At 37.6% G+C, this 12823-nt stretch overlaps 1 protein-coding gene across 1 annotated transcript in view; it reads left to right on the forward strand.

The window, feature by feature from the left end:
• The window catches only part of LOC106882660 (ATP synthase subunit d, mitochondrial), a 34193-nt gene extending 21729 nt beyond the window's left edge, over positions 1-12464 (forward strand). The window contains exons 4-5 of the mRNA XM_014933414.3: positions 584-646; positions 12205-12464. Coding sequence (XP_014788900.2) covers positions 584-646; positions 12205-12360 — 219 coding nt within the window. The 3' untranslated portion in view covers positions 12361-12464. The remainder of the gene's footprint in view (positions 1-583; positions 647-12204) is intronic.
• The last annotated feature ends 359 nt before the right edge of the window (positions 12465-12823 follow it).

Consider the following 12823-nt stretch of genomic DNA (forward strand, 5'->3'; position numbering starts at 1 on the left):
TTTTCAGTGAGTAGCAGATGAGCAACTATCTTTTGATACAGTCACAACACAGGTTATGCTTTCAGGTTTTTTGGATAAAGTTTTCAGACATAACCCAATACATTTACCATTAATTCTGTGAAATATTCATGGATCCCGCTATTAATCATTAATCCAACAAAAGGTATTTTAATTCCTGAAGGGATATAAACAAAACAAAGTATACTTTGCCAGACAAGTAATTATGGATTAAATATTTTGTGTGTGTGTATATATATGATTGCTGTATTTCAGTGAAAAATTGGTGCTTTTTGACTGTAGTAGTGTTGTAGTCATTGTGACCATTAGTGATCCAGGGTGATTTGGTGTCCCATTGGGAATCTGTCACCATTAATATTGCTGTTGTTCATTGTAGTCTGAAGGAAATTATTAGTTTTTATTGGGTTGTTCCTGTTAGCTATGAATAGACAAAGCAGGGAGGTAGTAGATCCCATGTTTTAGCTTACTTTCACAACCCACTATATTTCAATACAACAAATGTATTTATTTAGAATTGATTTTTATTTCTATTTTGTTGACAGTCTTTTTTTAATCCTCTTTTCAGAATGAATCCATCAAAGACCAAGTTGCTGAGTTTCAGAAAATGGCTGCTGATGCCCAGCTGATGGTAAGTTATCAGCATAATTATATTATTTGTTTACATTAGACATACTCTAATCCATGATGGTAATATTTGTTTAAATTTCTACACCATTTTAGTGGTGGACTTCATCCATTGCCTTTTGGATGCTGTTAGTTTGTTTTCAGCCTGAAGATATCTAGATCTTTTTTCCTCTTGCTTCTGTTCCCCATTAAGATCTCCACCTAACATGTTCACAAGCTCTGTATTATATCTGTTCCTGGGTCAGATCCTCCTCTACAGTCCTCAGTCAGATTTTGATAAGTCTGCCTCACTGCCTACCACTGGTCTCTTGTGAACATATGTAACTTGCGGTTGAACATCTTAAAGTGATAGTATCCAACAAGATACTCAGCCCTTGATGCTTTTCACTACTTCATTTGTGATGCGGTTACACTAAGAAATTCTTAGGGGCTTAAAGCAACATCTGTGGAAGACATCTGCACTGTAAGAAATTCTGCTCATCTTTTTTGCATGTTTTGCAAGCATAGGTTGCCATTGGCATTGCAATGGCTGTAGATAGATAGCATTTGATGCCTAAGTTGGAGAATTTAAACCCTACAAACTTCAGGCACTGGAAGATAGCTGTAGCTTTACCATGTCTCTTTTTTTTACATCAAATTCAATTTGCCATTGTTTATAATGTTACTGCTCAGTGAAGGCATCTCCAGAGTCTGACCTTTCAATCAAACTAGTTTCTGCTATGTCTTTTGATTATTGATTTAGAAGATCAACCTTTGAGCTACTATTGTTGCTAAAACAATAGTAGCTCAAAGGTCTTGTATGGACTGTAGATGTGATATTCAGGAATCCTATATCATTCAGGAAGTCAAGGTCTGTGAGTTTTCACTGTCCCCATTTGTTGTCTATGTTGAATCTCCATAGACTTTTTCATGGTGAAATTCACCATTGTCAGGAACAAAAATGCTTAGCGATATTTCATGTCTTTACGTTCTGAGTTCAAATTCCTCTGAGGTCGACTTTGCCTTTCATCCTTACAGGGGCGATAAATTAAGTATCAGTTGTGTACTGGAGTCGATCTAATTGACTGGCCCCCTCCCCCCACATTTCGGGCCTTGTGCCTAGAGTAGAAAAGATATCAGCTGGCTACTTGATACTGTGCCATGATCTTTCATAGAGATTCCCTGTGTATGTTCTTGACAACCTTCTTGAGGATTTGTTTACTGTATAACCTTCTGCTCCTGAATCCTACATGTGCCTCCCATAAATGTTCATCAACTACCTTCTTCAGGCAGGTAAGAAACACAGTGTGGGACATTTTATGAGAGCCAGACAGCTGGGCTATACTGTGCCATTTGTTGCAATCATTTAGAGCTCCTTTCTTGGGCAATTTTACTATCATTCTATTCATTCAGGTCTCAGTGACTGCCTCTAATGCAAAGGTATGACAATTCTTTTGTGGTGACATTCTCTCCATACTGAATTGGGTCCACAGTTACCTTATGCAGCTTTGCTTTCTTGTTCTTCAGGAAATGAATGACTTTGGTGACCTCTCTGTTGATATGTCTTTATCTGTCATTTTCAGGGGATTCGTCTAAGGAGTCTCTTGGTTGACCCGAGAATGCTTTTTTATTTTTAAACTTTCTAGGTCTGGAAAAAAGAGCAGTGTCACAGCTTTGTTCCCCCCTCCCCCCTCCTGGATTGGTGAGGTTGAGATTGTTAATGTCCCTCTTGAACCTTAGTAAGTCAACACCAGCTAGAAGGACATGAACAGAGGGGAAATCCAGAGAGACTGGGTGTTGGGTGGCTAGACAGAGCGAGGATGATGAAAGGTAATGGAAGCTATCTACTATCTCTAAGGGTCCCTCTGGGCATTGGAGGAAATCTATTTCCAGTGTGTTCTTAGTGTTTATTGGTCCACATTTGCCACACACAAAAAATAATTTTTCTGTTAACCTTCCTGTGATTCTACTGCACCTCTCATGTATCCATAGCTTGTACTGGGTACACCATATGGAATTTTTACCAACATCCTTTCTACGTATTAAACAGGGCTTGCAGGCATTAGTAATTTGTCTACTGTTGTGCTTACTTGTAGTTTGGTCTTTGCTAAATTAACTCTAAGGCCCTTTGATTCTAGGCCTTGCTTCTGTACCTGAAATTTCTTTTCTAACTCTATTACAGATTCAGCTATAAGAACAAAGTCATCAGTATAGAGAAGCTCCCATGGGCAACCAATTTTAAATTCTTCTATCATGACCTAGAGGATTATGATAAACAAGAGAGGGCTGGGAACTGAGCTTTGGTAAACTCATACCTGTGCACTGAATTTGTTGTTATATTCATTGCTGACTTTCACATTACAGACAACAACGTCATTGCACATGGTTTTGGACAGCTTTCACCAGTGACTCATCTACCCACAGCTTCCACAGTAACCACCAGATGAGAAAGAGTGAGGGACCTTGTCAAAGGTTTTCTCCATATTGACAAATCCAAGTATAGCAGTTTATAGTTGGTTAAGTGCTTCTCCTGCTGTTGCCTTACTAGGAAGATAGCAACAGTAGTGCCTCTCCCTGGCACAAAACCAAACTGCATCTCATCTAGTTTAGCTCTCTTCCTAATTAGTTGACCTGGTCCAGCAATTTGATAGCTCTGTAATTACTTCTGTCAAAACATTTCTTTTACCTTTGTAGCAACTGACTACGATGCTGCTATAAACAGTTGTCAGATATGACCCCTTCCTGGATGATCTGATTAACTATAGGTGTGACTAGGCCATTTCCCACTCCAACAGACATTTTAAGCATCTCGATGGTAATTCCTGATACGCCAGAGGCTTTCCCTGTCTTTTTCATATCTTAAATTGCCTTGTCTTTCATGCAGCTGTAAACTTGGATGGATGGTCCTTCTATTGAGTTCATATTAGAAAGACTCACCTTTTCCCATGCATTTTCCACATTTAGCAGCCTTTCATAGTGACACTTCCATGCCTCTTTCTTTTCAGAGTCACTAAATACAAGTCCCATCATCCACCCAAATACTCTTCTCTCCTACATCATGATGTTCTGTGGCATACTGTCTTGCAATCTGGAACATCTTATGTCCCTAACACTCACACTGCAGAACATTGGAAAACTTCTTTTTATTTTATTTCTCCCCTAGCTAAATATACCTGTCATCTTGCTTCTCTGCTAGCTACCTGGTATAGTTCTTTACAACCCTTACTCTTCCTGTCTTTCCATGCCTGTTTATTTGCTTTCACGGCACTGTCAACTTTACTGTTCTACCACCTTGTCACCTTGGATCTGGCTGGAACTTTGCACCAGTCACGAGTTGGGTCTGCAGTCCTTAGTAGGCTATCCCAAAGGAACCTTCAGTTGTCCTCTATGTTATACACCTCTATCACTTCCTCCTTGTCAAATACTTCAATTAGGACACCTCTAAATTTATTTGAATGACCCTTAAGCTTCCAACGCTATCTTCTGAAGACTGGTTTACTTCCCGAAGTGTGAAGTTGCTATTGATTATCCTGTGTTGAGGAGTACATTCTTCATTTGGGAGTGCCTTTGCAACTAAGAGCAAATGTATATCCCACATTCTGGTGAGATCCTAGTAAATCTGATGTGGCTTGTGTGGTCACCAGATTGACAGTTGATCAGGCGATTGGCTGGTTTCTGAAGTTAGTGTTACAGATCATTAGGTCTGAAGTTAGTGTTGCAGATAATTAGGTCATTTTGCATTGCAAAACTCCAATGGGCCCTTCCTTATTTTGGGAACCAACTGCATAGCCTTCATGCACACCATGAAAATCACCAGGATGCTGCCAAACATGCTCATTGAAGTCACCAGCCACAAAGATAAAGTCACTGTTGTAGCCAACAAAAAGGTGTCATAAAATTTATCCTTTTGTTCATCTGGCAGTCCATTTGAGAAGCATAGATAGAAAGAATAGTTGCTGTTCTATTTTGCAAAAATAGTCTAAGCATAAGTATCCTATCACACACACTGACTACCTTGATTACCTTATCCATTTATTTCTGAGCTAAAAGTATGCCCACACCTCCAACTCTAGGAGATCTTAGACCTATGTTTTTTGCCTACCCAGAAGATCTTATACCTATGTTTTTTGCTTGTGAAGAGCCTGGCTAGGGCTCTCTTTTCAAGTGTAGTACACATCTGCATGCTCCTCTTCTAGAATCTCAACAGTCTCACAAGACTTATCTTTCAATATGCCTCCATTGACTGTGCCAAGTCTCAGGATATGCATGGAATGGAAAGAGTGAAGAGGGAGCTGTGGAATTTCATTTAGCACCCAAAAAGGAGAGGTGGGCAATGGCATTTAACACTCAAAAATATTGAAATTACTACGCTAAAATACAAATTCAAATTCGAGGAATACATTATTCAACTCAGTTGTTTAGTTACATTTCAGAATATCACATCATTGTATGTTATTACAGTGGTTGCCTAGACTACTTTTGGCATAGTTTGTCTATATATATATATATATATATATATATATATATATATATATATATATATATATATATATATATATAAATATATAGTTTTAGGGAAAAGAACCAAGGTTCATGAACTCATCGATGAAAATCCACTATCACATCTAGAAAAATTAATAATTAAAAGCACAATAAATAAGTATAATATAATACAAAGTAAATATCATAAGATAAAGATAATATATATATATATATATATATATATATATATATTACATTCATGTTGAAACAGGTAATACAGGAAAGTGCAGCATTAACGACAAAACATTTGTGGAGTAAATATTAAAGCTTTGCATAAATGACAATTTGAGTTTAGCACACCAATTTGGACAGAATTATCATTTTCATAGGAATGGGATGGATCATATCTGAAAGCAACCCCAGTGTTGTGAAGAATGAATTTGTACATAGTCTGTTTTGGAGAGCTATTCTGTTGAACCTCTGTGTAATCTAGCATGCTAAACATTGTTTTAATGATTCAGCATTAAGTGCTGCAGCATGCCTTTGCTGATGTTGGGAAAGTCTCATGTTCTTTATCTCGAGACTCTCGCCTTCAGTTTTCTGCACTCCTCCTTGTTTTATAGCTGTTTCTGGAGAGATTACGTTTTTCCTTTGGTGGCATATTTTTTTTCAATATTTTAAACAAAAAATTATGTACATTGAAACAAATATACATTCATCTCTATTTTTGTAAGCAGTTGTATGTATGTAATATGTCTATATTTTTGTATGCAGTGTAAAGTAACCAAATCTAAGCAAATTGTAAATACCTTGCAACCACTGCGATAATTATGAACTCCTAATGGAACAGTAGATGTGTATTTTTATATAACTTGGACCTTCCATGTAATTGTTTTTTGTCAAAAGTTTATGTAGATGTATGTGTGTCTTTAATAATGTAGATAACAGGTGTGCAAACACACACACACTCACAAATACATACACATTCATATAAAAAAATGTGACGATACGCACACACTCTCACATACAGACACATACATATAGTAAGAGAGAAACATAGTCACGCATGTCAGTCATCATGTGTATGTGTAGATATGTGTGTGTTTAATAATGTATCTAATGCGGAAACACACACAGAGATATACACACTCATATATGTGATGTCGTCGTCGTAATTTGAAATGTCCTTTACTATCTTGTACACATTAAACGTGCAAATACACACACAAAAATGAAAGAATAAAAGTGAAGCAATATGACACAACAGTTTTCGATAGAGGGAGAAATGTAAATAGTGTATTTAAATAGACTGAGTACAGAAAATTTTAAATAAGTAAAGTAATGTTGTAGGGAGAACGTACAAATAGCATGAAGACAAAGATATTGATGCACAACAAAATTGAAATACACTGAAGTCAATTTTCAGGGAGTGAGAGAGAGAGAGTGCGTGAGTGAGTGAAAGAAACATATGTATATGTGAAAGTGAGAAAAGGGAGAGAATCGGTTGAAAACTGCAGTTCTTTTGAGAAAAACCCATGTGAAAAACTTTTATTCATGGTTAGTTTGTTGCATTACATGGGAGCTCTGGGCAAAATGTTACAGTGCATGACCATCTATGGCACATAAGTAATGTGTGTGTAGAGTTTCGTGAAAATCAGTTGAAACTATATAAATGCATACGTATTATACACACATCCTTTGTTTTACCAGCTTTACCAGCTTCAATCAGTTTTATGAGATTACTGTTACCCACATTGATTTGGAGATTTTGTACTCAACTGGATTTCCTTAGTTCTTGTGAAGTTTTTTCCTCATCCTTTACTCTGTTGTGTCTTATAGTTAAAGTGGATTACTGACAAGTAATTCAACTTGATCTACAAATGGTTTGCTGTTGTTCGTCATGAACTTATTTAGGGAAACTGGTCTATGGGGGCAGTGAATTTCCATGGGAAGAGTGATGTTGAAAACCTTTGTGATGCAGAGAAACATTTGTGGGGAGTAGTTTTTGTTGTTATACACAAGTGATCTTTAGGAGTGTGGTACCTGAAGAAGCACCATCATCATCGTTTAACATCCGCTTTCCATGCTAGCATGGGTTGGACCACCAATTCCCAAATATTTCTTAGAGAAATTACATGACACTTTGTTGATTATGATGATGAGGGTTCCAGTTGATCCGATCAACAAAACACCCTGCTTGTGAAATTAATGTGCAAGTGGCTGAGCTCTCCACAGACACATTTACTCTTAATGTAGTTCTCAGGGAGATTTAGTGTGGCATGGTTGGCCTTTTGAAATACAGGTATTACTCATTTTTGCTAGCTGAGTGGGCTGGAGCTGTGTGAAATAAAGTGTCTTGCTTAAGGACACAATGCACTACCAGGAATTGAATTCATGACCTTATGACCGTGAGGCGAATTCCCTAACCACCAAATCATGTGCTTCACTTCAAATTACTTGATATAAGGATCTAACAGTCTGTCTTCAATAAGGTGCTGTTGAACATCTCTGCCTGCCCATTCCCAATAGTGATATGGAATAGTATGACTTGTGACAACTCCTTTCTAGGAGAGATAATCCTTGGAAGTTCCTTAATTTGGCATTCCACATAAGCTGAACATGAGATCCAGACATCTGATGACTGTTGTCACATGCTGCATGTTGGGAAGTGGGAAAATAAAAGGAAAACGTGAGCAGTCATTAGAAGCAAATATGAATTACATGAAACCATAAGCAAAACTTGCTTGAAGTTCATAATAAGCTATTCAATAGGCTTTGTTGCTTTGATAAGAGTTCCTTTTTGTGGGTGATAAAACTAAGGTCTTAGTTCAGCACATCCTACAAGAAGCACAAACCTTCTTCACATCTTCTGCAGAGAAGGGGAGATTCCTTGCTTTAATAAAATGTAGTAACTGAGGTATGGATGTCAGCAACTCTTGAGGTAGCAAAGCCTTAACATGTGTATGCTTGAGTAAATGTATCAGGGATCAGATTCTTCCTATCAGGACAATATTTCCTTTCTGCAAGTTCCAGTCTTCATTCTTGAGTCTTTGTATGCCATTTATTGTCAAGTATAAGGCCCTCTGATAATGGTTCCATTTTTACACTGCCTCAATAATAGCAGCCACTTCTCTCCAATGTGGTTGTGTAAATCTCTTCTTTGTAATATCTTGACTTGAACCCTACTGGTCATTCTCTTTGATTAAGGATGGCAGAAATTGTCACATCAGATGTGTCACACTCTACCTCAAAGTTTACATCCACTGAGTGTAGCGTAACTTACTCTAATTTCCTCTTTAGCAGGTTAAAGAACACAGAGCCTCTTTTCCAATGAAAATATTGTGTTTATCAACAGTCAAGTTTTTATCAGAGAACCCTGTCTTAAACATTTTCTGTGGAAATCAGATTTATCCACTCAAAATTTAATTACTCTTAACTCTGAAAAGCAGTTTTATATAACGATCTATCTTTTGTTGAAGAATGTCATGTTTGAAACCATTTCTTGTTGAGATATGTCAAGTTTATTGAGGCAACATTACCGATTCTAATATTTTGTTAGATCTTATCTTTTACTTGTTTCAGTCATTGGCCATGCTGGGAAACTGCCTTGAATTTTTAGTTGAATGGTCACCAGTGCTTATTTTTTTTTTTAGCCTGGTACTTATTCTATCAGTCTCTTTTGCTAAACTGCTAAGTTATGGGGGATGTAAACATACCAACACCAGTTGTTAAGTAGTAGTGGGGGACAGACACAAAGGCACACGCACATATATACATGATGGACTCTTTTCAGTTTCCGTCTACTAAATTCACTCACAAGGCTTTGGCTGGCCTGAGGTTATAGTAGAAGGCACTTGCCTAAGGTGCCATGCAGTGGGACTGAACCTAGAACCATGTGGTTGGGAAGCAAGCTTCTTACCACACAGCCATGCCTATGCCTGATATTTAACATCATTACTGGAATAATCATGAAACTAATTTTGCAGTTGAAGTGTATCAAAGATTGCAAATTTTCTGGAGTTGGAAGTTCTTGTAGTGGGTGAAACCTCTCAGGATGTGGCTCAACAATGCCATTCTTCACAAAGTATCTAAGGACATTAGTCAATCCACTTCATACATGGTTTTTTGAGTTGTAAGGTGTCTCTCACTGATGACCTTCAGAAATTCTTTTATGCTTAGGTTATGCACCTCCCTATGTCTGTCCAGCAATAGTTATATTATAAAGATAGGAGAAGGTACTGTGCAGCATTTCCTCTCTCACTACCCCATCCATAGCTCATTGAAAGGTAGCAACCCTCAATTGTGACTCCAGTGGAACTTTACAGAATTTATGGAGTATCTAGGTGGGGTAGTACTTCTGATAAGGGAACATGTGCTCTTTAGAGTTGTTTGTCTGCTTTGGTCCCCACCTGAAACCAGCTCTCACCCGTGGTTCCACGAAGCTGCCTGCTTGCAACACTGGCCACACCCCAGGCAACAGCTTCCACAGGCTGGCTAAACTATGATGTGGGTAGCCTACAGCTTTCAAACTGTTGCTGAGTTAGGATTTGTCTACATATGCATGTGAAGACTGGACCCAGTAGACTGTGTGGAGGAAACCACCAGATTGGTATAATGGGCAAGAAAGTAGACCAGCAAGCGTGAACAGGGCACAGTGAGACTTGGATGGTTTACAAATGCCATGCCAAAAAGCTAAACTGCTTGAGAAAGCTGTAGAGAATCACTTGGGAAGACAAGGTCCCTGACATAAAGGTCCTATTTCAAGCTGTTCATTAAGCATTTATACACTATTGAGGGGTCCACAACTCAAGTGGGCAGGCCACCTTGTTTAAATGCCTGACACTTGACTCCCTAAGAGAGTGTATTACAGTGAACTGGCAGAAGGCAAGCACATGCATAATGCACAGGAAAAGTGCTTCAAAGATACACCTGAAGCCTCACTGAAGAGCCTGGAGGTTAACCTCAACACTTGGGAAATGCAACTGCAAGACCACTCTGCTTGGCAAAGCTGCACTAACAGAGGTGCTACCTCCTATAAACAGGATTGCAGGGATACAATGAAAATGAAAACTTGCACAAGTCTAGAGCCAACTCCTTGCCTTCAGTTCTAGCAGACTCCCAGTGCCTGATCTGTGGTACAGGCGTCTGAGCAATGCATCAAACTGGTTGGCCAGTACTGGACATGCTGTGCTCCATCTCCCATGTGATGTTCTTGGTCATTGAAGACAATGGACAAATTAATCACAGAATTCATAGTTATTCATTGGTCTCAAAAGCTGAATATTCTCTGTCAGACTCTTATCATAATACCTGATAGGAGGCACTTTTGAGATCAAAGATGGAGAGGCATTCAATTCAGTATATTGCTTGATTGCCTGTGCATAACCTATACAAATGTCACTGGGTAGGATCCTTCACTACAACCTGGGCTCACCATGGAGACATGCTCACACCAGTTGTATCTTCTCAGTAAATGTTGAATTTGCTCTGTAAATAAATCTTAATTGTCTTGATTTAGCAGCAATTGACTTATAGCTTAGAGAAGTTTAGAAAAAGAGATAGCTCTTCTGTTTTTGCTGCAGCCCAATGCACAGTTAATTCAGAGACACTCTCTGTAATCAGATTTCACTTGAGATGCTGATGCTGGAAATTTTGGCCACATCAAGACACACATCCTTCAATGTATGACTGGTTATTTATGCCAAGGGCTAGATCCACAACGACCAGGTCCCTAGAACTGGTGTTGAAGCTTTTGGTAACCATAGTGATAAATTTACTGGATGGGTGAACTTTAGTTCTTGCACAACTTTCTCACTAAGGTAACTATCAATGCAGTGAGAATTCAGGTGAGAACTTAATTTTTTCCCATTCACAGTTGTTGCTGCATCAGTGATTCTGTGTGGTATGTTAACTGGTGTGGTCAGTATATGAGAGCTGACTGCTGTTGCTTAATGAGGCCTTGGATTTTCACACACAAGCATAATGTATCTTCTTAGAACATTGCAAGTAGCCTTGCATTCTGGGTAGTTATCTTGTGAATGGTAAGAAGGATCACATTTCCTCCTCATATTATGATTGGTAGCCAGAACTGGTTCATTAAGAGCTACAGGAAATTTAAAAGAATCTTCTCATAGATGTGATGGTTAAGGGTTCACTACTGCAAACATATAGGTCTCTGGAGTTGGGTATAATTACCTGCAGGATATGTGGAAATTCCACAGTTTAAATCAGCATATTTGAAAACATATTAAACACAAGTAAGAAATTTTGAAAAATTGTTTTGAAATCTTGCCATTTAATCAAAAGTATATCTATTCATATATCTCTATCTACATCTGTAGACTCACCTTTGTACCTATCTATCTTGAGTACATCTTTCTTGGGGATTATGCAAGCTGATTTATTCAGAATTTTGTCTTGGCAATCTTCAATATAATTCATTGTCAATGTCTAAGCAGGTCTCTATGCTTGAATTGAAAAAATTGTGGTTTGTCTTACTCTTGTAGTTGTCTGGCCTCCTTCTGGAAATCCACAAGTAAGTACATTAAATAACATTACAATAGAACTATACTATATATTTAGCAAAGTTTGAATTTATGGAATTATTAAGTTTATAAATTCTTTCATATTATTAGCATTTCAATTACTTGCAGATTAAAAAGAAGCAGTATTTTTCTTTTGCTTTCTCCCTTATTGCATTTATTTTTCTAGTTTTGGTGAGTCTTATTCATTCCTATTGTACAACAAAAATGCAGATGGTTTATTGAAGTAATTGTTAATTAGAGGGGTATTTCTGCCAATTCAAGATCACTTACTTGTGAAATATACTTTGGAAATCAATGAACTTGTTATAATTTCTTTCTCCCTGTAACTGTTATTACACCATTTGAAATATTGTTTACTTTTCACTAAATACAAAGCCTTAAATTTTAAGTTGACAGGACTGGGCCTGTTGTGAAGTTCTTCTTTCTTTGAGGATTTGTAATATGAAGTACTTTCAATCAGGAATTGAAACCCTGTCACATAATTTTGTGCTTTCCTCAATGTTACATTGGAGTTCATCTTATAACCATTTGTTTTTTTTTTCTTCTCGTATTTCAGTTGGACAAAATTGACACAGTTCCTAAACCTGAAGCAATGACTCATGAAATGTTTGCAGATTACTTCCCAGAGTCTGCTGTTAACCCAGATAAGCCAACTTTGTATCCACATACCAAGCAATACCAACCAGAGAACATCAAAGATTTCCTTAAATAATTACTTCTTAGTAGATATATTTGAATTTTTGGATGATGAATGTAATGTTAGTTTTCTAGTTCTGTATGACACAATCTAAATAAAGGCACTGGTTGGCAACATAATCTTCCAATATTTCCTTTTTAATTGAATTTAAAAGCATGTTAACTCCTTGTTTTAATTTTTCACATCATCCTATTCTGTGTACTACCATATTTAACACTAACTCTTCCTAATTTATTTAATATAATTCACAAGTCTACCTCTATTTACAATCTTTCTCCCCTGATTTTACTGTTCTCTCTTTATTCCTGTCGTGTCTCAGAAAGGGGCAGTCTTTCTGTCCTTCATTTGCCATGCACCCACCCATTTGTCTCCACCACCTATACTGGAAATCTCTCCTCTCTGCCAGAAAACTTTTATGACAACACCCCAAATAGTCTCATCCACATTACTGTATGCATGAAAATGAGACTGCATCTTT

This window comes from Octopus bimaculoides, chromosome 10 (genome assembly GCF_046866305.1).
Source record: "Octopus bimaculoides isolate indiv1 chromosome 10, ASM4686630v1, whole genome shotgun sequence".
Lineage (NCBI taxonomy): Eukaryota > Metazoa > Mollusca > Cephalopoda > Octopoda > Octopodidae > Octopus > Octopus bimaculoides.